Consider the following 25,339-nt stretch of genomic DNA (forward strand, 5'->3'; position numbering starts at 1 on the left):
CTATCATTACCATTTCACAAAAGGGAGAGGTGCCATCTGGCAGAATGGCCAGAGAGCTACAAGCAAAGCTAAGAAGATCTGGGTTCAGGACCTTGGACACATACTAGGCTATGTGATCCTGTAGAGGCCACTCACACTCTTGAGTTTAGACAGCTCTCTAAGATTACACATTGCAAGTAAGGTTGTGACAAGACTAACATCTACCAGAGTCTCCCCACAATTTGGGTCCTTCTTCCTGCATCAAGTGGTCCCAGGTCCCAATTGACCTTGTTTCTCTGAGGTTTTTCCCCCTTACCCACAATATGGGGTAGACAAAGGCCCCTCCTTCTTCCTCTCTGCAAAGGGGATTAGCTATAGAAATGGCTAATAGAAATAGAAAACAAAACTATGGCTAGCACCTGATTGGCTCTGGCTTCCCTGAGTAGCTTCCTGCTCACCCAAGAACATAAAAAGTCCTAGCCACATGAACTCTGTTCTCCTCTTGATGTGGTGGTGGATTTCTGACTGCCTCGGGAGTTATCATATCCTTTACCACAACCTGACCAGATAACCAGATGTGTTTCTGTATGGAGAGGAAACAGGCCACATCCAGAAAACCTAAGGGCCACTATATCCTTGTTGAATACCTTTTGTTAGCCATTCACTATCTCGTCAGAGCTTTGTTTCATCCCAACATCCAATTCTTACATGTCTTTGCATCAGTAGAGGGAATTTCCTCACGTGGGAGATCCCCTAAGCCAATGAAATTATAGATCTAGTCCCTGTCCCTATTTACAGATGGGATCGCTGAGCTAAAGGAGAAATGGGTTGGTGGGAAAAACTTACATCCTCTTATTTAGTCTTCTGCTCATACCTAGAATACACATGAGGCCTAATTTGTCAGCCTTTTTTTTCACGGTTTGAACTACTTTGCTAGGGACATGATAAATCAAGACTTGGCATGATAGAACAATTTTATACTGGTGTGTGAGAGAGTGTTTACAATTTACTCATTCAAAGAGTACACATTCAAATGAAATGATTTTGCTTACTATTACATCACCTCTCCTGTAAGGGAGAGCTACAAACATTTTGAGAAATGAATTGAAGGACTGTCTAACTGTGGTACAACTTCTCTAAGAGGCCCTCTATGCTCTAGTGAAAGGCTTTCCCCCTCCCCTTTTCCTCTTTGGTAGGTTCTTGCAGCCAGGCTCCCATGAATTACCAAAGACATTCCTCTGATTCCCACAGCAATAATGCCTGAAGCTGAGAAGGGGTCTTTTGCTTCTCCAGCAGTGAGTACCTATCCAGAAACTGCTCGATCAGAGAGCCAATTTTTCCAATAATGATACCAGTTAAGTCTTGGCAAGGTAGACAAAAGTAGTAGCCATACTTCCAAGAATCTTCATTTGAAAAGCCCAGGCACCTCCAGTCTTCTTACAAAGGTGAGAGATGAACTTAAGGGAAATCTCAGCTTAGTGAACTTATTCAAAAAAGAGCATTCATTTTCTCCATTTTCGCAGGCTCTATTTTATGAGGCCCCAACAGGTGCATCACTTACTCTACTTCCTTACAGAATGAAGTTGGGATCCCCGTCACCTCCCTAAGTCCTCCCCTTAGGTGAGAACAATTGAGGGAATGATCATCTCAGCTGTAGGATAAGCACACAGTTTTAAATTTATATTATCATAGTTTGAGAACTGGAAAAGGCTTTGGAGGCCACTTATTACAGGCCCCTTCATTTAACACTTAAGGAACTTAGGTTATGAGAGGTTAAAGGACTTGCCCAGTATGAAATCTAGTAGGCATCTGGGGCAGAGTCAGAATCCAGGTCTTTTAGCCTCAAAGTCTAGAACTCTCTCCAATCCGGGTCCTCTGACTCCAATTCTTCCCATTTTTTATTGAACCACATTGCCTTCCCTAGATTGCTCTCTTTACCTATCTCCACACAAGTACCTTCATACAAAGGTTAGACTACATGGCCATCAAGGTAACTTCCAACTCTCAAATTCTCCATTCTATGAAGTTGAACTAAATTATCTCCAAGGTCTCATCTAAGGTGAAATCAATGATTCTATGAACTGCCAAATTCTAGCTCTTCTTCTCTAAAACTATCCTTTCCCTTTACTTTCTGTAAACACCTGTAATAAGGACATGTCTCCTTGATGGCTTCCCCCATTATATATGAACCCTGGGAGCAAACACAGAGTAAGAGACTTTCAAGGATGAAGATCTCCATGCATAAAACATTCATGACAGTGCCTCGGGAAGGATGGGGGAGGCCAAAATTCATGATGCCTCATTACTGACTGCCTGAGAATAAACTGAGGGAGCTGATAGAACCAGATAATATCCTGTTGTGACTGATGTCTAATTACTGGATGGGATGTCTAATTACTGGATCGTTCAAAAATTACACAAGAGACGATGCATGGCTTCATCTTCCCCACTCTTCCTGGCCCCAAAGGAGATCCTTTCTCTGCTCAAAAGATGAGATATCTTCCCAGGGATTCTGTTCCCACAGCTTTTTTCCCCTCCACTCTTTGCTGTCCAAATAGACTTAAATCCCTAGAGATCATTTGCTCATAAGCTTTAGTGCATAGAGCATTGCATGGGATGGCAGAGCACTTGGATTCAAATCTCACTCTGATCATTTGTTCCCTATGTCACCTTAGGCAAGTTGCTTGCTCACACTCTGGTCTTAAGTTGCCTCTTGAAGTAGTTGAACTAGACAGCCTCTAAAAATACCTTCCATCTCTAGATCTATAATCTATTCCTTTGCTATTCTAACTCCAAATGGATGTTTTGCTTCTAAAATGTGTGTTCCTGGAACAGTCTGTTAGCATGCTTCAAATGGAGTTCCAGGTGATCTAAGAAGTACTCCTGGAGACTGAAAACAATTGAGGCACGTTTATTTGAAAAATACAGCAAATGGAGCCCAGGTAACCACAGGAACCCCCAGAGTACAGTAAAAAAAAAAAAAAGCAGGCTACATACCTGTCTCTAGTCTCAAAGGATCATGGGATCATAGCTTTGAAGCTGGAAGGGACTCCAGGGCCCAATAGGTCCAAACCCATCATTTTATAACTGAGGAATTGAATAGCAGAGACACTAAAATGATTTTCTCAGGGCCACATAATTCTTATAAGTGTCTGGGCAAGTCATTTAATTTCTGTGTGCCTAGGCTGATTCATCTGTAAAATGAGCAGGTTAGATTTGATAGTCTTTGGGATTCCTTCCAGATCTCTAAATCTATATCATCAAAATTCATTCCCTTCAGTTCAAAATTCTACAGCCAAAATCATCTTCCTTTACTGCTGCCATGACTAGAGTATCCCAATTGCCTGCATAATAAAGTACAAAATTCATACCCTGACATTTAAGGTCCTCCACAATGTGGTCCCATCTATATTTTCCCACCTCATCCCTCAATATGCTCCTATTCACTGTGTCCCAAATATGTCCTTTCCTACCTCCTTGTCATTGTTCCTGCCATTCCCTCTTCCTCTAATGTCTTTTCCTCAATCTCTGCCTTTTGAAATCCTATCCATAATTTAAGGCCTAACTTAAATACCACCTCCTTCACAAAGCCTTCTCTTATCATCCCTAAACTGAAAGGAATCTTTCTAACTTGTTTTCCCTCCTTTACTTCTTTCTATACCAGCCCCTCAAAGGCAGGGACCATACTGTTCACTTTTGTATGCCCCATAACCCATACTATAATAAAAATAGTTGATACTTATACACAGTCTTGATTCTTAGCTATTACTATCCTAATTTTTACAGATGAAGAAACTGAGGCAGGTTAAGTGATTTGCCCAGGGACACCATGCTGGTAGGTATCTGAGGTGGTATTCAAACTCAGGTCATGCTGACTTCAAAATCCAGAATTTAATATACCACATCATGCTGTGCAGTCAAAAAATACTTGCAAAATGAATGAGTATAAATGTATATATGCATAAATGAATGATTTTAGGTTTTGTACACTTTAAAGAGGAAGCACAAATCTAAAAATACAAATATTAGAAACCTCAAGAGAATTTGCATTTTCTCAAATGGCCATTCCTTAAAGAGAAGGGCTATGTTTTGTTTCATTCTGTGCCTAGCATAGGGATCAAAAGACGTATTTGTTAAGTAATTGATTTCTTAGGAACTGCTTGAACAAGAAACTGTTTTAAAACTGCTAAATCAGAGTTCAGAATTTGAATTCTTACCTTTCCATTTCACATCCCAATTTCTTAGTTTTCCTTAGAACAGTATCTGCCTAGCCTGAATAAAAATGATGTCCTTAGAATCATTTTTATTTTGTAATTATTCATTAGGAAGACTGAATTCTCTTCTTCTAAGAGCTGACATTCTTAGCATGAGGGAGATTGTTTTCCTCTGGAGTGACTTAGCAAAGAATGCTGAATGTCAAAAGTTTGAACTTTTTTTCAATAACAATATCATATTATCTAAAATTCACTAATGTGACACTGCAGCTAAAAATTAGTTGGCTACATTTTCAGGTGTCAGGTTTCTCTTTAAATCAATGAGAAAATTCAAACATTAATGATGATATTTTAAGAGTGCCTTTGCTGCTTTCATGCTGGTTTCAATAAGTGTATTTTGGATCACTGAGTATGCTACTTAGGTCAATGGGACCTTGTTCATGCCGTCCTCCAGTAATGCACAAATTTTAACTACACAGATGCTTCATCCAATTGACGTTCCCAGCCTCAATTATGCATTTACAAATTATTGTCTTTGGGAGGGGGTTAAAAAAAAAACAATCTGATTGCACACAGTCTCTTCCTTTCAACATTCTTTCAAAACATCAAGGCAGCTGTGTTTCATTTCAGAGTACCCTATCCTTAGAAGATTTGGGCCATCAAGTGTTGCACAGGATGCAGATCCTCCCATGATCCTCTATGAAGAACCCAGGGAAGTCTTTACTGTGTAGGATTTTTACTGAAATCGATATGGAAATTGTTCTTGTAGACATATGGCAAAATTGATCAGGTGTAATTTTGGCTAGTTCTCCTAAGAGTGGGAAGGAGGTTAAGGGATCTAGAGAGGGAGAAAAGAATGAAAATGGAAAAGAAAGAAATGAAGAAAAGGAAGGCAAGATCTAATTAAGCACAGATTTTCTCATTAAAGCAAAGAATAAAAAGTATCAATTACACTGATATACACCTTGGGCTTCAATTATAAGAAAATTCTATTTTTAGAAAAGTTACAAATCAGAGAGATGAAAGTATTAAAACTGAAAGTTTCAATGTTAATACAGAATAATTCTATATTTACCCATCTAATCTAATTAGCTTGAAATTCTTGGCATTTCAATTATTTTTATAGAACAGGAAATTCAACCACCCTATTGTGTCATTTGAGAGATGGAAATAGGTCTGCAGGTGGCATTAATCAATCAAGAACTATATTATCTTAAACCACTTGACATCTCTAAGACTCAGTTTCTTCACCTCTGAAATTCTTATGATTCTTATGATTAATAGGAAATTCTTGCAACTTTTACTCTGCATCTATGTACTTGACACAGGGAGGCACTGAGGTAAATGGAGCATATATATGACCCATGTCCAAAAAGCCCTTAAACTGTACATATTCTTTCAACCAGAGATATTGTTACAAAATCAAAACCCCAAAGAGATCAAAGAAAAAGCAAAATATACAAATATTTATAGCAGCTCTTATCATAGTGGCAAAGAAATGGAAACTGAAGAGCTGCCAATCATTTGGGAAATGGCTGAACAGCTACGGTATGTGAATGTGATGGAACACTACTGTACTAGAAGAAATGACGAAGGGGCTCGCTTCAGAGAAGCCAGGGAAGACTTGTATGAAACCCCGGAGTGAAGTGAAAAGAACTAGGAAAACAATTTAAACAGTAATGACAATAATGTAAAGACAGCTTTGAAAGACTTAGGAACTTTGATAAAAACAACGACCAGCCACAATTCTAGAGGACTCATGATGAAACATGCTACCCATCTACAGAAAGAGTTGATGGTCTCAGAGAGCCGAATGAGGATAGATCATTTGGGCAGGGAGGGGGAACCTGGCTATGTATTTTGTTTGATTAAACATCTTTATAATGGGTTTTCTTTGTCTTGTTTTCTCAGCAGAGGAGGGGGAGGTGGGAAGGAGAGAATTTGGTGCTGAAAATAAGATAAAACTTGATTTACAAAAACACATGATTGCTGTTCTTAATGAGCACTGGTATAGAACAATATGACTGTAATTAAATATTAAATTTGTGTGATAAATGAAGTAAATATTCCAAAGAATAAGAAGATCAAAGGAAGCTAGGGAAAGTTTTATGAGTAACTGGGACCTGAACTCTCAATGGAATGACTGGTATGAAAAGAGAGACACAGCTGATACAATAATGGACTCGGCTTAAGGAAGACCTGGCTTCAAATTCTGCCCTAGAAACCTACTAGTTGTGTGATCCTGGGCAAGTCACTTAAGATCTCTGTATCTCAATTTCTTCATTTTTAAAATGAGGAGGTTGGATTCCATGTACCTGATAGTCTCTTACAGCTCTAGAACATATGATCTTGTTAAGGGACAAAGGTGAGTGGGGCACCACCCCAAAGAGAACAAGTCAACAAACATTTATCACTTACAACGAACTAAGGACTGTTCAGATAACTGAAAATACAAAGGCAAGCATAGTCCCTGCTCTCAAGGAGTTAATATTCTAATGGGGAATACAATATGCAAACAGCTGTGTACGTACAAGATATATATAGGATAAACTGGAAGTAATCTCGTAGGTAAGGAATTAACAGTGCATGAGTGAAATTATAGAGGCAGGAATGGGATGACATTACAATATTGCTAGTACTATTGAGAAAGCATTACCCTAATCCCACCTTCACTTCCACTCAATGTTGGCTTAGCACAGTGCCTAACACAAAGTACATTCTTAATAAATTCTAGCTGGTTGACTGAACATTGACATCTTTGGCCTGCTGTTGGTTGGACCACATTCTACTATCTGATGGAAACAGGAGTCTACATGGTAGGCTATTGAGATGTCTTTTTGTTGCCCATTCCAAACCAGGGATTTCAGTCAGTGCTATTATTTAAGACTAAAACATTCCTTTTTCCAAAGTTTAATTTAAAATCATGCTTAGGTAATTCTAGCTTTACTATTTTATACCATGTGATATTATTTTCAATATAATACGCTTATGTATAGAGATTTCTAGGTATAGAGCCAAGATGGAGTAGAAAAAGCACTCAGCTGAGCTTTCCCAACATTCCCCACCAAATAACTTTAAAATAGCTCCTCAAGCTCTCTCTCTTTGGCCTCTTCCGGTCGGTGGAGCACCTGTTAGCGCAGGCTGCGGTGTAAAAATGGCTAAGTCTAAGAACCATACTACTCACAACCAATCAAGAAAATGGCACATAAATGGCATCAAGAAGCCTAGGTCACAGAGATACAAGTCTCTGAAAGGGGTTGACCCCAAGTTTCTGAGAAACATGCGCTTTGCCAAGAAACACAACAAGAAGGGGCTGAAGAAGATGCAGGCCAACAACGCCAAAGCCATCAAGGCCAGAGCAGAGGCCATCAAGGCCCTGAGCATCAAGGCCTCCAAGGCCAAGCTCCTCAGGCCCAAGATCCCCAAGGCCAGTGCCCGGCGTGCTGGCCACAAGATGGCCAGCAAGCGTCCAGGCCCTAGGGTTGGCATCAAATGTCCAGGCTCCAGGATCACAAAGCCTGACTCTAAGATTACCAGAACTACTGACCCCAAGGCTGCCAAGCCCACTGACCCCAAGGCCACCAAGCCCACTGACTCCAAGGCTGCCAAGCCCACTGACCCCAAGGCCACCAAGTCTGCCACCAAGGTCAGTAAGTCTGATCCTAAGGCTACCAAATCTGGCCCCAAGGTCACCAAATCTGTTGCTAAGGCCTCCAAGTCTGGTTCCAAGGTAGCCAAGTCTGATTCTAAGGCCCCGAAGCCCAGTGATTCCAAGGCTGCTAAGCCTACTGACCCCAAGGCCTCCGAGTCCAAATCCAAAGATGCTGGGGCTAAAGCTGCTAGTCCCAAGCCTTCAAAGTAGATGCTTCAGGACAGAAGGACTTATTTAAACCCTAAACCACCATTTTTTCCTAGCCAGGGTATGATTATTTACTATTTTGTACAAATAAAGGAAATGGTGAATCATTAAAAAGAATAGCTCCTCAAATTGAATTCTAGAGTGGCAGAACCAACAAAAGGCCATAGAGAGACATTCTTCCAGTCCAAGACAACTTGGGAGGTCAAAAGAGAGATCTGTGACACAAGAGTGGAGGCTGGCCCACAGTTCATGTAGACGAAACACCAGTGGTGGGACTAGGTGGTGACAACAGAAGCAATAGTAGTTTCAGCAGCTCTCAAGCTAGAAATGATAATGTGACCTGGGAAGTAGTCAGAAAAAGACTACAGAGGACCTCTGTGCTAGCAGCAGACACAGGACCAGATGGTGTTTGGCAATTTCATTTTCTATACCCACTGCTGAGTCTCAGTTCAAGGGTGGAGAGGAGCACTTTAGGTCCAGAAGGAGGAGGGGTCCTGAGGAGCAACTGTTCAGCAAGTCTATTGGCTTTGCATACTTCTGCATCATCATTCAAAGGTGAAGATGAACACTTTCAGACAAGAGTGAAAGAGAGCCCTGGGGAACAGTCTCATTTTTGGTCATAAGGGATCAGGGACCCTGAGGAACAGTATTGTTTGCAATCTCAAGGGATCAGGGGCCTTTTCTCTGTAAGGAACAGAGTACAGATCCAAAAAGCAGTGACCATACCTATCCGTGGCACCAAAAACTTCCAAATCCCAAGAATTGGCTCTGAAAGCAGCAGTGAGAAAAAAACCTGAAACTTGACACAATGCGCCTCCTCCCATGCTTGAAACAGAAACACCTTTAACATAAAGTTCAAAACCAAGAAATAGTGTGGGAAGAAAAATGAGAGAACAAAAAAAAATCTGACCATAAAAAGCTACTATGGTGATGGGGAAGATTAAAACTTAAAACTCATGAGGAGATAGTAAAGTCAAAACATCTACAAGCAAAGCCTCAAAGGAAAAAAATAGGCACAAAAATTCACTGATGAAAGTAACTTATTAAAAAGCAGAATTGGCCAAATGGATGGGGGGTGGAGGTGGTACAAAAGCTTACTGAAGAAAATAATTCTTTAAAAATTAGAATTGGGGGGGCAACTAGGTGGCACAGTGAGTAGAGCACCAGCCCTGGAGTCAGGAGGACCTGAGTTCAAATCCAGCCTCAGACACTTGACACATGTACTAGCTGTGTGACCTTTGGCAAGTCACTTAACCCCAATTGCCCTGCCAAAAAAAGCAAAAAAAAAATTAGAATTGGGCAACTGGAAGTTAATGACTCTATGAGACACTAAAAAACAATCAAAGTCAAAAAATCAAAAATGTAGAAGAAAATATGAAATATCTCATTAGAAAGACAATTAGCCTAGAAAATAGATCAAAGAGAAATCATTTAAGAATTTCTGGACTACCTGAAATCCATGCTCAAAGAAAGAGCTAAGAAATATTTCAAGAAATTGTCGAGGAAAACTGCTCTGATATCCTAAAACCAGAGTGAGTAATTGAAAGAATCCACTGATTTCCCCCTGAAAGAGATCTCAAAATGAAAGCTCCCAGGAATATGATAGCCAAATTCCAGAGCTCCCAGGTCAAAGAGAAAATACTTCAAGTAGCCAGAAAGAAACTATTGAAATACCACAGAGTCACAGTCAGGATCACACAAGATTTAGCCACTACATGATATTCTGGAAGGCAAAAGAGCTGGGATTGCAAGCAAGAATAACCTACCTAGCAAAACTGAGTATAATTCTTCAAAAACTGCGTGTCTAATGTAATAGAGGACTTTCAAGCATTCCAGACGAAAAGACCAGAAGTGAATAGAAAATCTGACTTTCAAATATAAGACTCAAGAGAAGCATAAAAAGTAAACAATGAAAGAGAAATCATAAGGGACTTAACAATATTAAACTGTTTACCTATCCATATGGGAAGACGATGCTTATAACTTCTAAGAACTTTATCATTATTGAGGCAGCTAGAAGGAGTCTGCATAGAAAGAGGGTACAGGAGTGATTTTATTATATTGGAATAATGTAAAACAAATGGATAAGTGACAAAGAGGGATGCTGAGGAGAAGGGCGGAAATTATCTCACATAAAAGAGGAATTTGCATGCTTGGAGAAGAGCTTTGACAGTAGAAGGGAAAATGTGTTGGGGGGGGGTGACATTTGAAACTCTTTCCCATTGGTCCAAAGAGGGAAATATATATACATATATATGTATATGCATACATACATACACACATATGTTGATAATATATATACACATATATATGTAATATATATCACTCAGTTTATAGTAGGTAATATCCAATAGGTAAGTAGGAGGGGAAGGGGATAAAAGAAAGTGGGGGCAATAAAAGGGAGGACAAATAAAAGAAGGCAGTGGTCAGGGGCAGACTTTAGAGGAAGCATAAGATAAAAAGAGAGAGTAGATAAACAGAAAAAAATAGGATAGAAGGAGGTACACAGTTAGCAATCATAAATGTGAATGTAAAAGGGATGAACTCATAAAACAGAAGTGGAGAGCAGAATGGATTAGAAACCAGAGTCCAACAATATGTAGTTTACAAGAAACACACTAGAAACAGAGAGACACACAAAGAGGTAAAATAAAGGGCAGGAGCAGAATCTATTATGCTTGCTGATGTAAAAAAGGCAGGGATAGCAATCATGGTCCCAGGTTAAGCAAAAGCAAAAATAGATCTAATTTTAAAAGATAAGCAGAGAAACTGCATGTTGCTAAAAAGGCACCATGGACAACGAAGTAATAGCATTACTAAATGCATATGCACCAAATGGCATAGCATCCAAATTCCTAAAGGAAAAGTTAAATGAATTACAGGAGGAGATAGACAGCAAAACTATACTAGTGGGGGACCTCAACTTTCCCCTCTCAGAATTAGATAAATCTAACCATAAAATAAATAAGAAAGAAGTTAAAGAGATAAATAGGATCTTAGAAAAGTTAGGTATGAGTGACCTGTGGAGAAAACTTAATGGCAATAGAAAGGAGCATACCTTTTTGGGAAAAAAATGTATAGATGGTACCTTCACAAAGACTGACCATGTATTAGGGCATAGAAAACTCACAACCAAAGAAAAGCATAAATACTAAATGCACCCTTTTTAGACCACAATGTAATAAAAATAACATTCAACAGAGACATGGAAGCATGGATTAAAAATTAATTGGAAACTAAATAATCTAATCCTAAAGGATGAGTGGGTCAAAGGAAAACTCATAGAAACAATCAGTAATTTCATTAAAGAGAATGACAACAATGAGATAACACTCTCAAATTTGTGGGGAAAATTTATATTGCTAAGCATATACATCTGTAGAGAGAGAGAGCAGATCAATAAATTTAACATGCAACTAAAAAAACCCTAGAAAAATAACAAACTAAAAATACCAATTAAACACCAAAATAGAAATCCTGAAAATCAAAGGTGAATTAATAAATTAAAAGCAAAAAAAAACCCCATATCATTGAACTAACACATAAAACTAGGAGTTGGTTTGATTGGGGGGGGGAGGGGGAATCAAATAAATAAAACATTGGTTAATTGGATTTTTAAAAAGAAGAAAGCCATCAATGAAGATGAAATTAAAGCAGCTATTAGGAATTATTTTGTCAAATTATTTAACAGTAAAATTGACAGTGGATGAATATTTACAAAAATATAGATTGCCCAGATTAATAGAGGGGGAGATAGAACACTTAACCCTATCTTAGAAAAAGAAATTAAACAAACCATCAATGAGTTCCCCAAGAAAAAATATCCAGCACCAGAGGGATTTACAATGAATTCTACCAAACATTTAAAGAAAAATTAATTCTATAATTAATTACATAATTTGGAAAAATAGGTAAAGATGGAGTCCTTTCAAACTCCTTTTATGAGACAAATATGGTTTTGTACATAAAACAAGGAGAGCAAAATCAGAAAAAGAAAATTATAAATCAATTTCCTTAATGAGTATCGATTCAAAAATTTTAAATGTAGCACTAGCAAGGAGATTACAGCAATATATCACAAAGATCATATACTATGATCAACTGTCATTTATACCAGGAATGCAGGGCTGGTTCAATATTAAGAAAACTATCAGCATAACTGACCATATCAGTAATAAAAACAACAAAAATCATATGATTAGAAAAAGCCTTTGACAAAATACAAAACCCATTCCCAGTAAAAACACCAGAATACACAGGAATCAATGGAGCCTCACTTAAAATGATAAGTAGTACCTATCTAAAACCATCAGTAAGAATCATTTGTAACAGAGATAAACTTGAAACCACAATAAGATGAGAGATAAAACAATGATGTCAATTATCACCACTGTTATTCAATATTGTACAAGAAATGCAAGTTCTAGCAATAAGACAAGAAAAAGAAATTGAAGGAAAAATTATACAAGGAAACAAAACTATCACTCTTTGCAGATAATATGATCATATACTTAGAGAACCTAGAGAATTAACCTAAAAACCTACTTGAAACAATTAACAACTTTAGCAAAGCTGCAGGATATCAAATCCACATAAACTATCAGTGTATCTATAGACTACCAACAAAACCCAGAAAGAAGAGACATAAAGAAAACTCCATTTAAAATAAGTGCAGATAGTATAAAATACTAGGAAGTCCATATGCCAAGACAAATCAAGGGACTATACGAATGCAATTACAAAGCACTTTTCACACAAATAAAGACAGATCTAAAGAACTGGAGAAATATCAATTGCTCATTGGTAGGCTGAGCTAATATAATAAAAATGACAATTCTACCTAAGTTAATTTACTTATTCTGTGCCATAACAACCTAACTTCTAAAGAATTGTTTTATAGAGCTAGAAAAAAAAATAAAAAAATTTACCTGGAAGAACAAAAGATCAAGAATATCAAAGGAATCAATGAAAAAAATGTGAAAGAAAGAACCCTAGCAGTACCAGATCTCAAACTATATTACAAAGGGATAATCAGCAAAACAATCTGGTAGGGGCTTAGAAATAGCATGGTAGATCAGTGGAATAGAATAGTAAATGACCGTAGTAATCTAGTAGTTGATAAACCAAAAAAAAAAATAAGTTTTTAGAATAAGAACACACTATTTAACAAAAATTCCTGCAAAAATGGGAAAGCAGTTTGACAGAAATTAGGTGCAGACCAACTTCTCACAGTATATACCAAGACAAGGTCAGAATGGATAAATGATTTAGGCATAAAGGGTGATAATATAAGTAAATTACAGGAGCATGGGAAAATATGCCTATCAGATCTAGGATAAGGGAAGCATTTATAACCAAACTATAAATAGAGAAGATCACAGGAAGTAAAACAGGTAATTTTAATTATATAAAATTGAAAGGCTTTTGCACAAATGAAATGAATACAGCCCAAATTAGAAGGAAAACAGGAAACTGGGAAAAATATACTATGAGTTGCTCTAATAAGGGCCTCATTTTTCAAACATATAGAGAACTAAGCCAAATTAATAAAAAAAAATAAGAGCCATTCCCCATTTGACAAATTGTCAAAGCACATGAACAATCTGTTTTCAGAAGAAGAAATCAAAGCCATTGATAGTCACTTGAAAAAAATGCTCTAAAAATGCTCTAGAAATGCAAATTAAAACCACTCTGAGATACCACTTCATATCTATCAGATTGACTAATATGATGCGGAAAAAAAGAAAATGACAAATTCTGGACAGAATGTGGAAAAATTGAGACACTGATGCACTGTTGTTGGAGTTGTGAACTGGTCCAAACATTCTGGAGAACAATTTGGAATTACACACGAAGGGCTATAAAAACCATCCCTTTGGTCCAACAATACCACTACCAGGTCTGTATCCCAAAGAGATCAAAAAAGAAAAGAGACCTATGTGAACAAAAATATTCATAGCAATTCTTTTTGTGGGAGCAAGAATTGGGAACTGAAGGGATGCCCATCAACTGGGAACTGGCTGAACAAGTTGTAGTATGTAATTGTGGTGGAATACTATTGTGCTATAAGAAACGATAAGCAGGATGGTTTCAGAAAACATTGGGAAGACATATGAAATCACGCAAAGTGAAGTGAGCAGAATCAGAAGAACATTGTACATAGTAACATCAATATTCTAAGAATGATTAACTGTGAAAGTTTTAGCTACTCTGATTGAGACAATGACCCTAGACAATTTCAAAGGACTTGTGTTGAAAAATGCTCTCTACCTCAAGAGAGAGAGAACTGATGAACTAACTCTGAATGCAGAGTGAAGCATACTTTAAAAAAAAACTTTATTTAGTTTTCTCCTTTTTTTTCTGTGTTTTCTTCAACAATATGACTAACATGGAAATGTATTTTATGTGACTTTACATTAAATTCCTTGCCTTCTTAAGGAAGGGGGAGGGTCAATATGGAGTGAATTTGGAACTAAAAATTTTTTTAAATGAATGTTAAAATTTTCACATGTAATTGGGAAATATTAAACAAGATAATTAAAATGTATTGAAAAATAAGCTTATGTATAATCAGCAAAGTAGATAGATTTTCAAAAGATCTCCAGCAAGCATTTTCCTTTTTTTTTTCCTTTGTGATGGATGTGGAAAAAAGGATCTGGGAAATACCCCCTGATGTCAGATCAAAGAAGAGTGTTCTAGCATTTTTCTCCTGAAACTTTGCCAATGTTCTCTTTGTTTGTTCTGCTGTTTTTTAACTCGGCTAAGACAGGCTGTCAGTCTGGAAGGAGAATTACATTTAATGATATATGAAATCCTCCTTCTCCTCAAATACTTTTTAAGGAAAAAAACCTTTAAGATCTGGACACTTAAATTTTCTAAGCATTTCTTGAGGTCACTCAATCCAGTTCCTGAGATTGCTTCAGAACTTTATATAAATTTGAGGGTTATTTTTAAAATTGAAATATTGCCTGTAAGAAGGAAAATCATTCTGAAATCCTTTTTCATTATTACCCTTGTTTTGCTGTATCTTTTAAAATCTTTAGTTACTGACATTCTGACAATACCAAAGAGAGATATGAGCCATCATTAAGCACAGTTGTAACAATAAGTTTTGTTTGCTAAATACTTTTACCATTTAAAATATATTCCCATTTTTGAAACAATATTTTCCAAGTCATAATTAAATCAGTGGAACGCTACCAAAATTGAGAGGTTTTATCGTTCCTTTGTTTGTTTTTCTGAAGGAGGTGATGGTCCTTCATCTCCACAAATAACAAGAATTTTGAATTTCAAAATTTATAAAAAATCCTATAAATTCTCTTTTCACTCCAAGTCTGTCTATCTCTAAAGTTGGTGCAGTGGATAGAACACTAGATATTTAGTCACCTGAATTAAAATCCTTCATTGGACTTCCCAGATTTCTGATGCTAGGCAAGTCACTTAACTCCTCTCAGCCTCAATTTACTCAGCTGTAAAATGGGGATAATAATTAACACCTACCTTGAGGGATTGTTGGGAGAGTCAAATGAGATGACATATGAAAAGTTCTTTGCATATGTTAAAGCACTATATCAATGCTGATGGGTATTATTATTGTTGTTGTTTATTATTATTATTGTTAGTATTAGGGATTCCTGCCTATCACAATTAAGATCATAACCTTTCTGACTGTCCCCTATGAAGGTCTCCCTGCTTTCATAATCTGAAAATGAGTTTTTTCTCCTTTGATCTTATACAGCACTTTGCATCTCTCTTGTACATGTATCTTATTTTCTATTATAATTATTTGGTAACAATAGCCTCCCTACTAGAATGCCCAACAGTGAATGGCTGAAGAGACTATATTCTATCAATGTCATGAAAAACTACTATGTAATTAAAAATAACTATGAGAAATAAAAAGAAATTTGGAAATGGGTAAATAAATGACCAGAAGAAAAAGATATGCAAAGACTGATTCTAGTAAAAGAGCATAGAGAAAGGATGGTTACCAGCTCCAGAGGCAAGAGACTTGGGCTTAAGCCCTGGTCCTTGTATTTCTTGTATCCCAAATTTGGGGCTTCAGTTTCTGCAAGTTTTGTTACCTCACAGTTATAAGCTATATACCTCACGGAAATCTTTGACAGAGAGACAACTTGTTATTGTAAAAAGTACATTGTATTTGGAGTCAAACCACCTGGGTTCAAATCTGAACTCTGCTTCTTATTCCTATGTGACTCTGGGAAAGTGACTTTACTTCTCTAGGTGTCTACTTCCTCATTTATCAAATGAGAGGGCTGGACCTGGTGATCACAAAGGCCCATTCTATCTCTAACATTATAGGAGCACAGATCTAAAGCTGACAGGGACCTTAGAGGCTATCTGGTCCAAACCCCTCATTTGACAGATGAGGTAACAGAAGCCCAGTAAGTAAAGTTATTTGCGGAAGGAAAAACCAGAGGGGTCATAAGTGGGATTTGAACCCAGGTCTGCCAATGTCAAAACAAGCATGTTTTTTTTTTTCCTCCACTGTACCATACCTTATTTATCTTTCTCCCTCAGCACCTGCCTAGCAGAGAATTCTGGACAGAGTAGGTACCTAACAAATGCTGAAATGTACTCTCTGAAATTCTCTCATTCCTGGGAGGTAATTTATCAACATTACTATCTACAAAAAAGGTTCCTAGAATCTAGAGTTGGGTTTGTAAGTCATAAATCAAGAAGCTAGCTTATTCCCCCAAAGTAAACTGAGCCAACAAACTTCAGAACATAGCTGTAACCTGTTTGACATAGCTAATTCTGTATTGCTTTTTAATTGAAATGTCCTCGCTGAACCTAATTCAGTTTGAATGAACCTAATTTCCTGAATGCACAGTCAAAGGATCATTCTTGTTCTTCAGTGTTTACAGGACAGCCAGGAGAAATTTTCTATTAAACTCACTTCTTGTTGGAACTTACAGCATTTCTATTTCTATCACTATTTGATTCTCTCATCCTGTTGAAAAGGCTTCAGAACAGCATTCAGTTTTGTCAGTGTTAGACACCTTCATTTGCCAATCATGTCCTTCTTCAATTGTTTTACATTCCATGTTTGTTCATTTCCTTTTTAGCTGCTTCCTGGTTGACTTATTAAGACAGTTGGGTGATTATCTTCCTGCAATACATATTTGTCACTGCAATATTAAATATGCTGCTGCACACATCTTTTCCCCTCACACAAGACAGTGCACTATTTATGACTTTGTATGGCCTTTTCAAGTCTTTTCATATGAGGTTGGCTTAGAGTTATTAATATTTGGGGCATACATTTTAATGATCTCCCAGCTGCTAATCCTTTCCCTCAAAAATTACTTTGCATTTGTTTTGTATGTATTTTCTCTATATTTATATGCCAAACATATATGCTATCTCCCCCAATACAATGAAAGATCCTTGAGATCAGGGACATTTTGGAGTTTTGTCTTTTTGTCCCCAGAGTCTGGCTCATAAAAAGTGCTTAATACAGGTATCTAGGTAAGTATAGTAGATAGGGTGCTGCTATTAGAGTCAGGAAGGCCTGAATTCAAATCCAACCTCAGCCATTTACTAGCTATGTGATCCTGGAAAATCACTCAATCATTGTCTACCTCAGTTTCTTCAATTACAAAATAACGCCAAACAAACAAGTTGTGAGGATGAAATGAGTTAATGTTTGTAAAGCACTCTGAAAACCTTAAAGCATTATGCACATTATAGGTATTATTATTATTTTATTATCATTATTATAGTTGATTTGCAGATTTGAAATCCTATTAATGACTAACTGGCTAATAATATCCTATGTTTATAGTGTTTATACTTTTGAAAACATCATCATATACAAATTTCCATTTGATATGATTTAATGTTTGTAATGAAACTACAAGTTAGGTACAGTAATTAATGGTATCATTGTTATCATTACACAAATGCCCAAATCAAACTCACCAATCTTGGCCTTGGCCAAGATTGAACCACTCATCAAGGATAGAGCCAATCTTTGAACTGGGTCTACAGATTCCTAATCCAGTCTATGTTTTATGATATCAAGCTGATTCCATGAATAATACTTCATTTAAGGATCCATACTTTCATCAGTGCAGGTGATCATTCCACTAACAGAGTCTGGAAATGGGTATGCTCTGCCAGAAGGGCACTGAACTTGGAACCAGAATATCTAAGTTTGAATCCTAACTCTGCCACTTACTAGTTGTGTGAGCTTGAGCAGACAAATTGGATTAGATGGTCTCTGGGGCTACTTCCAGCTTTAGAATCTATCACCCTACAATCACAATCCTTCTGTTCCTTAGCAGATTACTCTTGAAAACTGCTGTTGTTGAAAAGGAAATCAATCACTGATACCCAGGCTTCTGCTAAGGAACCTCTCCAAATTGGCTTGGCTGCTTTGCTAGCTCCATACTCAAAGTCTTTCTAGTTGGGTAGAATCTGCTTAAGTTTGTACTTCAATATGATAGCAGGGGGCACCATCAATGTGTACATTATGAGCAAAATTTTAAAATGAAAACTGAACATGAATCTTTTAAAAATTATTTTATTCTGAACTTAAGAAATAAAATGAGCATTACAATACCCAAATTAACTACAAAGGACATATGAAGGAAGATGTTATCTGCATTCAGGGAAAAAACTGATAAATAGAAATATGCATAGGATGATTTTACATATATGTGTGTGTGTGTGTGTTATACCTATTTGTGCCTAATGGTAATCATCTCAGGGTGGGGGGGGAAGAAAGTTACATGATAGCTATCAAATATTTTAAAAACAGCAAGTTGAACATGCATTTTAACATCAAACCAAACAGAATAAAACCTTTATCTATGTATTCTCAAGACTATATCTTAGATATGACATTTCTTTGTTCCAGTAATCAGTGTAGAAAATGCATCTTAAAACTTTTAGTAATCAAAATTCATAGTACTAGGCTTTCCAACTTCAAAATATTGTTAACTTAATTTCTCTCTGTAACAAATGAGTCCCTAAAGTCTCTGAGAACCCTGTGTCTGGAGGCCCTTAATGTATCCCTGGTTCAATGTGGTTGTCTACAATAATCACCTATGTATATTAAGACCTGAGCCCCTTTCTACTACAACACTTTTGTTACCAATCCATTCAGGAGTTACCAATCCAATAGCAAAAATTAATTAATACATGACACAATGTAAAAAATATAAGAAGAAATAAAATAGCAGAATCATTCTCAACACCCATACCCTAATAGATGCAATCTCCTACAATCCAGAGTGAGAGATAGATCAACCTCCTTGGAAGAATTTAAATAGCTTGGGAGAAAATGTCCCGGAACACATAGGTGGATGGAGTGGAAATTGCCAATCATTATCTTGTCTTCTCTTAACATGATTTGAGTGGTCAACATGCAGAACTTCTGTTCTCTTGGAGCAAGGTGGAATTTCCTAAAGCCTCTTGGCTTGGCTCAGCTCTGGGATCATCAAGAGTCTTCCTGGAATTCAGAATCTAGGGATGCCATGAAATATCACTCCTTATGTTCCCCCTTTTACCTTACTCTGACCAAAACTTGTACATTGACACATCATCTCTGTTTTCTGCCATGGCTCTGGCAGTTCTGTATTTCTATCCCTAGTACATGGAACTCTCTCTTCTCTCCTTTTTCTAAATTTACCCTACCTGATACAACTCATCTTTCAAGAAAATGACGCTATGAGATTCTGATATCCTGGAATCTCTTCTTATGAACAGGAGTTCCCCTGCCTCACTATTACAGACATTGAAACTACACTGGAAAATTATCAAGGCAAGTTCCCCTTAGTAGGACATCTGTATGTCTTAAAAGCAGATTAAAATATAAAAATATGTCCAACAAATTTTTAATTAAAATTAAATTATATAAAGTTAAAATTTAATTCTAATAAGCACTTCTAGATGAAGATTGTTATGTTATTTTAACTACTGAAATCAAACATAAAACTTTACTAAATAGAAGGTCTGTTCTCTAGAGTTTGGATATCTTCTTAAAATCAAAGCAACCTCAGAATGGCAGTTAATACCAAAATTTCACCAGCATGCTCCTTTTTTAAAATTTATAATAATTTTGCCAAGATTATTTTCCTTTTCTCTTTTTGGAGAACAAAAGAGGTCAGTCTATGAGAGTCTTTATTAGACCAAGAAATGGGATGTCCAGTCCTCTGTTTTTCTGGGCAATAAATGTTCAGGACTCTTTTGTCTGCTCACATGTAGTTAAAGAGTGAGTAGCTCTGAGAATATAACATGGGAATAAAATGCTATCAGATACTTACATCTCAGTAGGTGAACAAAAAAAAATCAGAAATGTCCTTGTTCCATCTTAACTTCCTTATCCCTTCAAATCTCTCTTTTCCAGTTGTGGTTGGACTGAAAAGTAGAGATATTCAGGTTCAAAATAAATTTATAGGGGAAATGATCATGTTTGACCTAGTCTAAGATGTTCAGATCTAAAGTGAAGATAAGCAACAAAAAACAAATACAGACTTAAAAAAATATGAACTCTTGGGAAGAGGAACATTCATCAATCTGCCATGTAAAATTGTAATATTGAGATAAATCAATTCCATTCACTAAAATTCAACAATGTATTTATTAAGTGCCTACTACATGTAAAGCACTTATTAGCTATGTGACCATGTGCAAGTCATAACACCTCTGAACCTTAAGAAATTCTCTAAAACTGGAAATCATGGGTTGCATATTTTTGCAATTGTGACAGTGAAGAAATCTCAAGTGTTGGATATACTGATATCATCCACATATATTCAAGGCAATGTGCTAAGTACTAGCATTAATTCTTGTCCCCGCCTCCCCCCAGAAAACAAATCTCTGCCCCCAAGGACACTCTGTTAGAGGATTTAAAATATACACAGATAAGTCAATACAAGATAATTTAAGAAAGGAGGGAACACTAATGACTAGTGAGATCAGGAAAGGCTTCTAAGAGAAGGTACATAAGCTGAGCCTTGTAGAAAACTAAGGATTCTAAGAGGCAGAGGTGAGGAGAGACTATTCCAGCAACAGAGGACAGGTTTTTGTTTTGTTTTGGTTTAGATTTTTTTAAGGAAAGGAGGCCAGATATAGAACAACAGGTAATGGCCCCAGCAAGAGGCATATAGAAGCAGCCTCAGGACTAGAGTTGGTAATATAGAGTGATGGATAACCAGCCTTGCTGTAATAAAAAACATTGGGCCAAGAACTAGCACTTGGCTGGGATAAGCTGCAAGAGGGTGGGAGACTGACTCTACTACCCATGGGACCTTATGCAAGTATCACTTGACCTCACTGCATCTCAGTTTCCTCAGTTGTAACATAAGGGGTTGAACTATATGACCATTGAGTTCTCTTCAAGCTATAGATCTATGATCCTCTGGAGAATAAGACCCGTTCAAAAGTTGAATTGGACTACTTTTAGATGTAATGTTTCCCCCATCAAGGGATTTCTTCTAGGAGAAGATGGGCAACCAAATATCAGAGATGTTGTGCGTGAAATTCCTATTCAATTGATGTGACCAGATGACCTGTGAGGTTCCATTCAACTCTGAGATTCTAAGAATCTGTGGAAAGAGATACATGGTAGAGTGCTCAAACATGCAGAGGCCATGAAATAAATCCTCAGTTTTTCTTTTGTTCTCATTTTATGTGATATAGTCTCACCTTCACTAGTCTTTTTTTTTGCTTTTTGGCAGGGCAATTGGAGTTAAGTGACTTGCCCAAGGTCACACAGCTAGTACAAGTGTCAAGTGTCTGAGGCCAGATTTGACCTCAGGTCCTCCTGACTCCAGGGCTGGTGCTCTACTCACTGCACCACCTAGCTGCCCCACACCTTCACTATTCTATATCACCAAAGTTTGAAAAGCACCATTTTAAAGTGGGAATAATGAATGTCTGGAATAGCTGTTGGTTATAATGATACTTTGTCATTCCCAGAAGCATTTTTTTGATCAGGTAAAAGAGGTCATCCTCTGCCTCATTTCTTAGCTAGCCTTAATCACTGAGTGGGCATTGTCTCAGTCAAACTGCAACCTGTTAAAGACATTAGCTTAAAAAGGTCCAGGTCTCCCATTGTATCCGGGGCCATCTCCGGTCATTTTGATCTGCCACTTGACCGAGATGGCTCCAGGGAATAAAATAAGGCTGGTGGCTTTGCACAGCCCTCCCTCACTTAAATCCAATTCACTTGCAAGTCATGGCATCACCTTCCTGATGTCATGGTTCTCTTTCAGAACGAAAAACAAACAACAACTTTGTCATTCTCATCTGATACTATCAGCATTATATTACACTGGTGATATATACAATGAAAAGTACTTTCAGTCTTAGTCATTCTTGCATTATTAATGATTAAAAGTATGAGGAAGAAAAAATATGGTAATGTGCGCTGTCGAGCATATTAATTGTGAGAGCTTAATTGTCAAATGCTATATATTTTATTTCACTTTGAGAATCTACAGCCTTAAAATTTTGTTGCTGTATTGAATAATTTAATAACAGCAGAACCTCTTACACCGTTTCATGGGCATAAAGCTATTAACAAAACTAAAATAACATATTTTTAAAATCTTATGAATTAGGTCATTAAACGTTAAGTTTATATAAAGTACACGTCTCAGAAACCTAAGGAAAACAAATGGCTTATAACAACTCCTATCTTATAAAAGAGCACTTGGATCCTGATCAATGAAACACCCAAGGACAGTGATAAGCCAGGCTGACACGAGCAAAGGTAAAAAAAGAAAATGGAGACTAAAACCTAATTTTCACCTGATTTATTCAGATTATAGAGTAGAAGAGAAGGGAGGTGATTGACCAGAAAATGTGTATAACTGATTATAAAATCAAGAAGGGAAAGGTTAAGATAAACACAAACTTCTTTCTCAAATCCAAGAATATTCAAAGTGGAGTTGCCCTTGAACCTTGAAGTAGGGAGTTTATAAATAAATCAAGAAAAATGCAATTTTATCTACCAGGGGATAAATAAGTAGAGTGCATTTTCTGCCCTGCTGCTTAGACTGGAAAAGCCTAGGAGTTCACAGCCCCGGAGTCAGGTTGAACTGAGGGGCTCTCAAGACTTCACTCTATCTAGCCAACTCGAGACCTGACTATGCTTCCTCAGCCTGGCTATATTCCAACCTGATGCCCACATGTGTACTGATCCCTCCTCTTCCTTTTGCCATCTTTTGCTCTGAGATAACCATAACCATATAGATACAACCATAACCATAACCAAATCAATACAACTATTAGTACTTGAAAAAGGCATCTTCATTAAATGCCCTTTTGTTCTATGCATCACTACAGTGACTTCCCTGACCACCCTCCCCTAGCTACCATTCCCAAAAGTTGGTTCCCTTATTGGAATATAAGCTCCTGGAGGGCAGACCTATATAGCTTAGTACCGTGCCTCACATATAGTAAACATTTAATAAATGCTTTTTAATTCATTCCTCCATTACTCTGAGAAGTAATGGCAGAAAATGTTCAAAGAAGATTTAGATACATTCATTAATAATATTGTAAGTTAGTAAGGGGAAATTGGAGATGGTTCACAAACATTGTAAACATTTTCAGGTTAACATCAGTGTGGACAGATACTATTTTCCTTTGCAGAACCATATCAGGGCTGTCTGACAGCAGGATAGGAAATGTAAATTAAAAAAATAAAGATGGATTAGACATGTGACAAGATCAGAGATAAGAGATAAAGAGCCTATTGTTAAGAAAACATGAGAGGGGGCTCCAACACTGAACCTCCACCACAACCACCACTTCTCCCACTCTCCATGGTGAACTTTTGAGAGAATGTGGTCAAAAGTGACAGGATATGCAGGAATGGATTAGTTGCTATCTGCATTTTTGGGGAGAACACTCGAGTCGATGAAGTCACAGATATATTTGAGTACTGAGATTTCACGAGCATCATTTTATTACTATGATAAGTCAAGAAGCCATGATTTCATTGGCGTGGACATTTCCTCTATCATTGTAAATTATGTAGAGCACAATCCCTCTATTTCTTTATAAATGATTTGATGAGTTGCTATGGCCTACATGTAAGTGTGTGTGTGTGTGTGTGTGTGTGTGTGTGTGTGTGTAATGTATCTATCAATTGGTAAGTGAATGGAGAGCCAATCACATATGCACAAAGGTTCTGTGATTTGCCTAGCATGGGAAACTCCATATCCATAGACCACAGTCCATCTATGACTTAGTCGATAAGTTCTAGGGAACTGTTATGAGGCACACCACTGTTAAATGAATTTCCTAGTGGTCATGTGGTTAAGTATCAGAGATGGGATTTGAATGCAGTATACCATGCTACCTCTATGAAAAATAACAAAATCTCTGAAAGATGCCCTTTATCAGTTTTGTTGAAAACAAAATTCCAAATCCATTTAATTAAAATATTAAAAAGAAATACTTTGCTTCATACAACACAAAGCAAAAACAATAAATAGTTCATCTAACTCTTCCATAGAGACTAGAGAAATCAGAAATTAAATGGCTATTTGAGGCAATCCTACCAGGTCAAATATTTAAAACTAATAACCAAAACTCCACATAATCACTCAAGGTACAACATTAACTATATTTGTAACACTAGTACCAATGGTTGGGGCAACACTTGCTGTAGACAATTTCTATACTATAGTGAGAGAGATACTCTGTGTACAATGAAAGCGCCATGTGACAAAACTCATAGATTGCTACAGCAAAGCACTCAATAATCAGGGTTTTTTGCTGTTTCTCCAAAGTAACTCTTAAGGAAATTAATGACCAATTTCATAAATAAAGCAAAAATGACTGGTGATAGAAGACATAAATTTGTAGAAAAGACCAAAGGAAAACATTCAGAATAAAAGGTGTCTTGTTCTTTATTCATGCTCCCCCGCCCTTTTATTATCATTTTTTCCTTCTCATGTCATTTGATACATGAAAGTATGGGTAGGTGGAGTGAGGAGGCTTGATAAGCAACAACAAAGACAGCCTTGTATGTTTTCATTCTTTTTGTTCAAGTCTCACATGAGTGTTTAAAGCTTCCTAAAATTCCAGAGGGAGAACACTCAACCGTCCACTAGTTTTGATTGATGGAAAACTTTTCTTGATCATGGAAATAATATTTTCCTTTCTGGAGCACATCTTGGTACTTCTGATTATACCCACATGGTATCACAATAAATAATTTTCATTTCTTTCCCGGTGTTATACAAGTGTTAAATATTTGTAGAATGTTATTGTAACTCCCTTGTGTCAACGTTGAGTGAAG

General features: G+C 37.0%; 2 protein-coding genes across 2 annotated transcripts in view; one reads left to right on the plus strand and one right to left on the minus strand.

Moving 5' to 3' along the window:
- The window catches only part of LHFPL3 (LHFPL tetraspan subfamily member 3), a 491,008-nt gene that overhangs the window by 388,740 nt on the left and 76,929 nt on the right, over window positions 1–25,339 (minus strand). The window lies entirely within an intron of this gene.
- Window positions 7,348–8,055, plus strand: LOC118851929 (60S ribosomal protein L29-like). The gene has a single exon (XM_036761516.1). It carries the CDS (start codon window positions 7,348–7,350, stop codon window positions 8,053–8,055), a length of 708 nt encoding a protein of 235 aa, XP_036617411.1.

The sequence above is a fragment of the Trichosurus vulpecula genome, chromosome 5, assembly GCF_011100635.1.
Source record: "Trichosurus vulpecula isolate mTriVul1 chromosome 5, mTriVul1.pri, whole genome shotgun sequence".
Lineage (NCBI taxonomy): Eukaryota > Metazoa > Chordata > Mammalia > Diprotodontia > Phalangeridae > Trichosurus > Trichosurus vulpecula.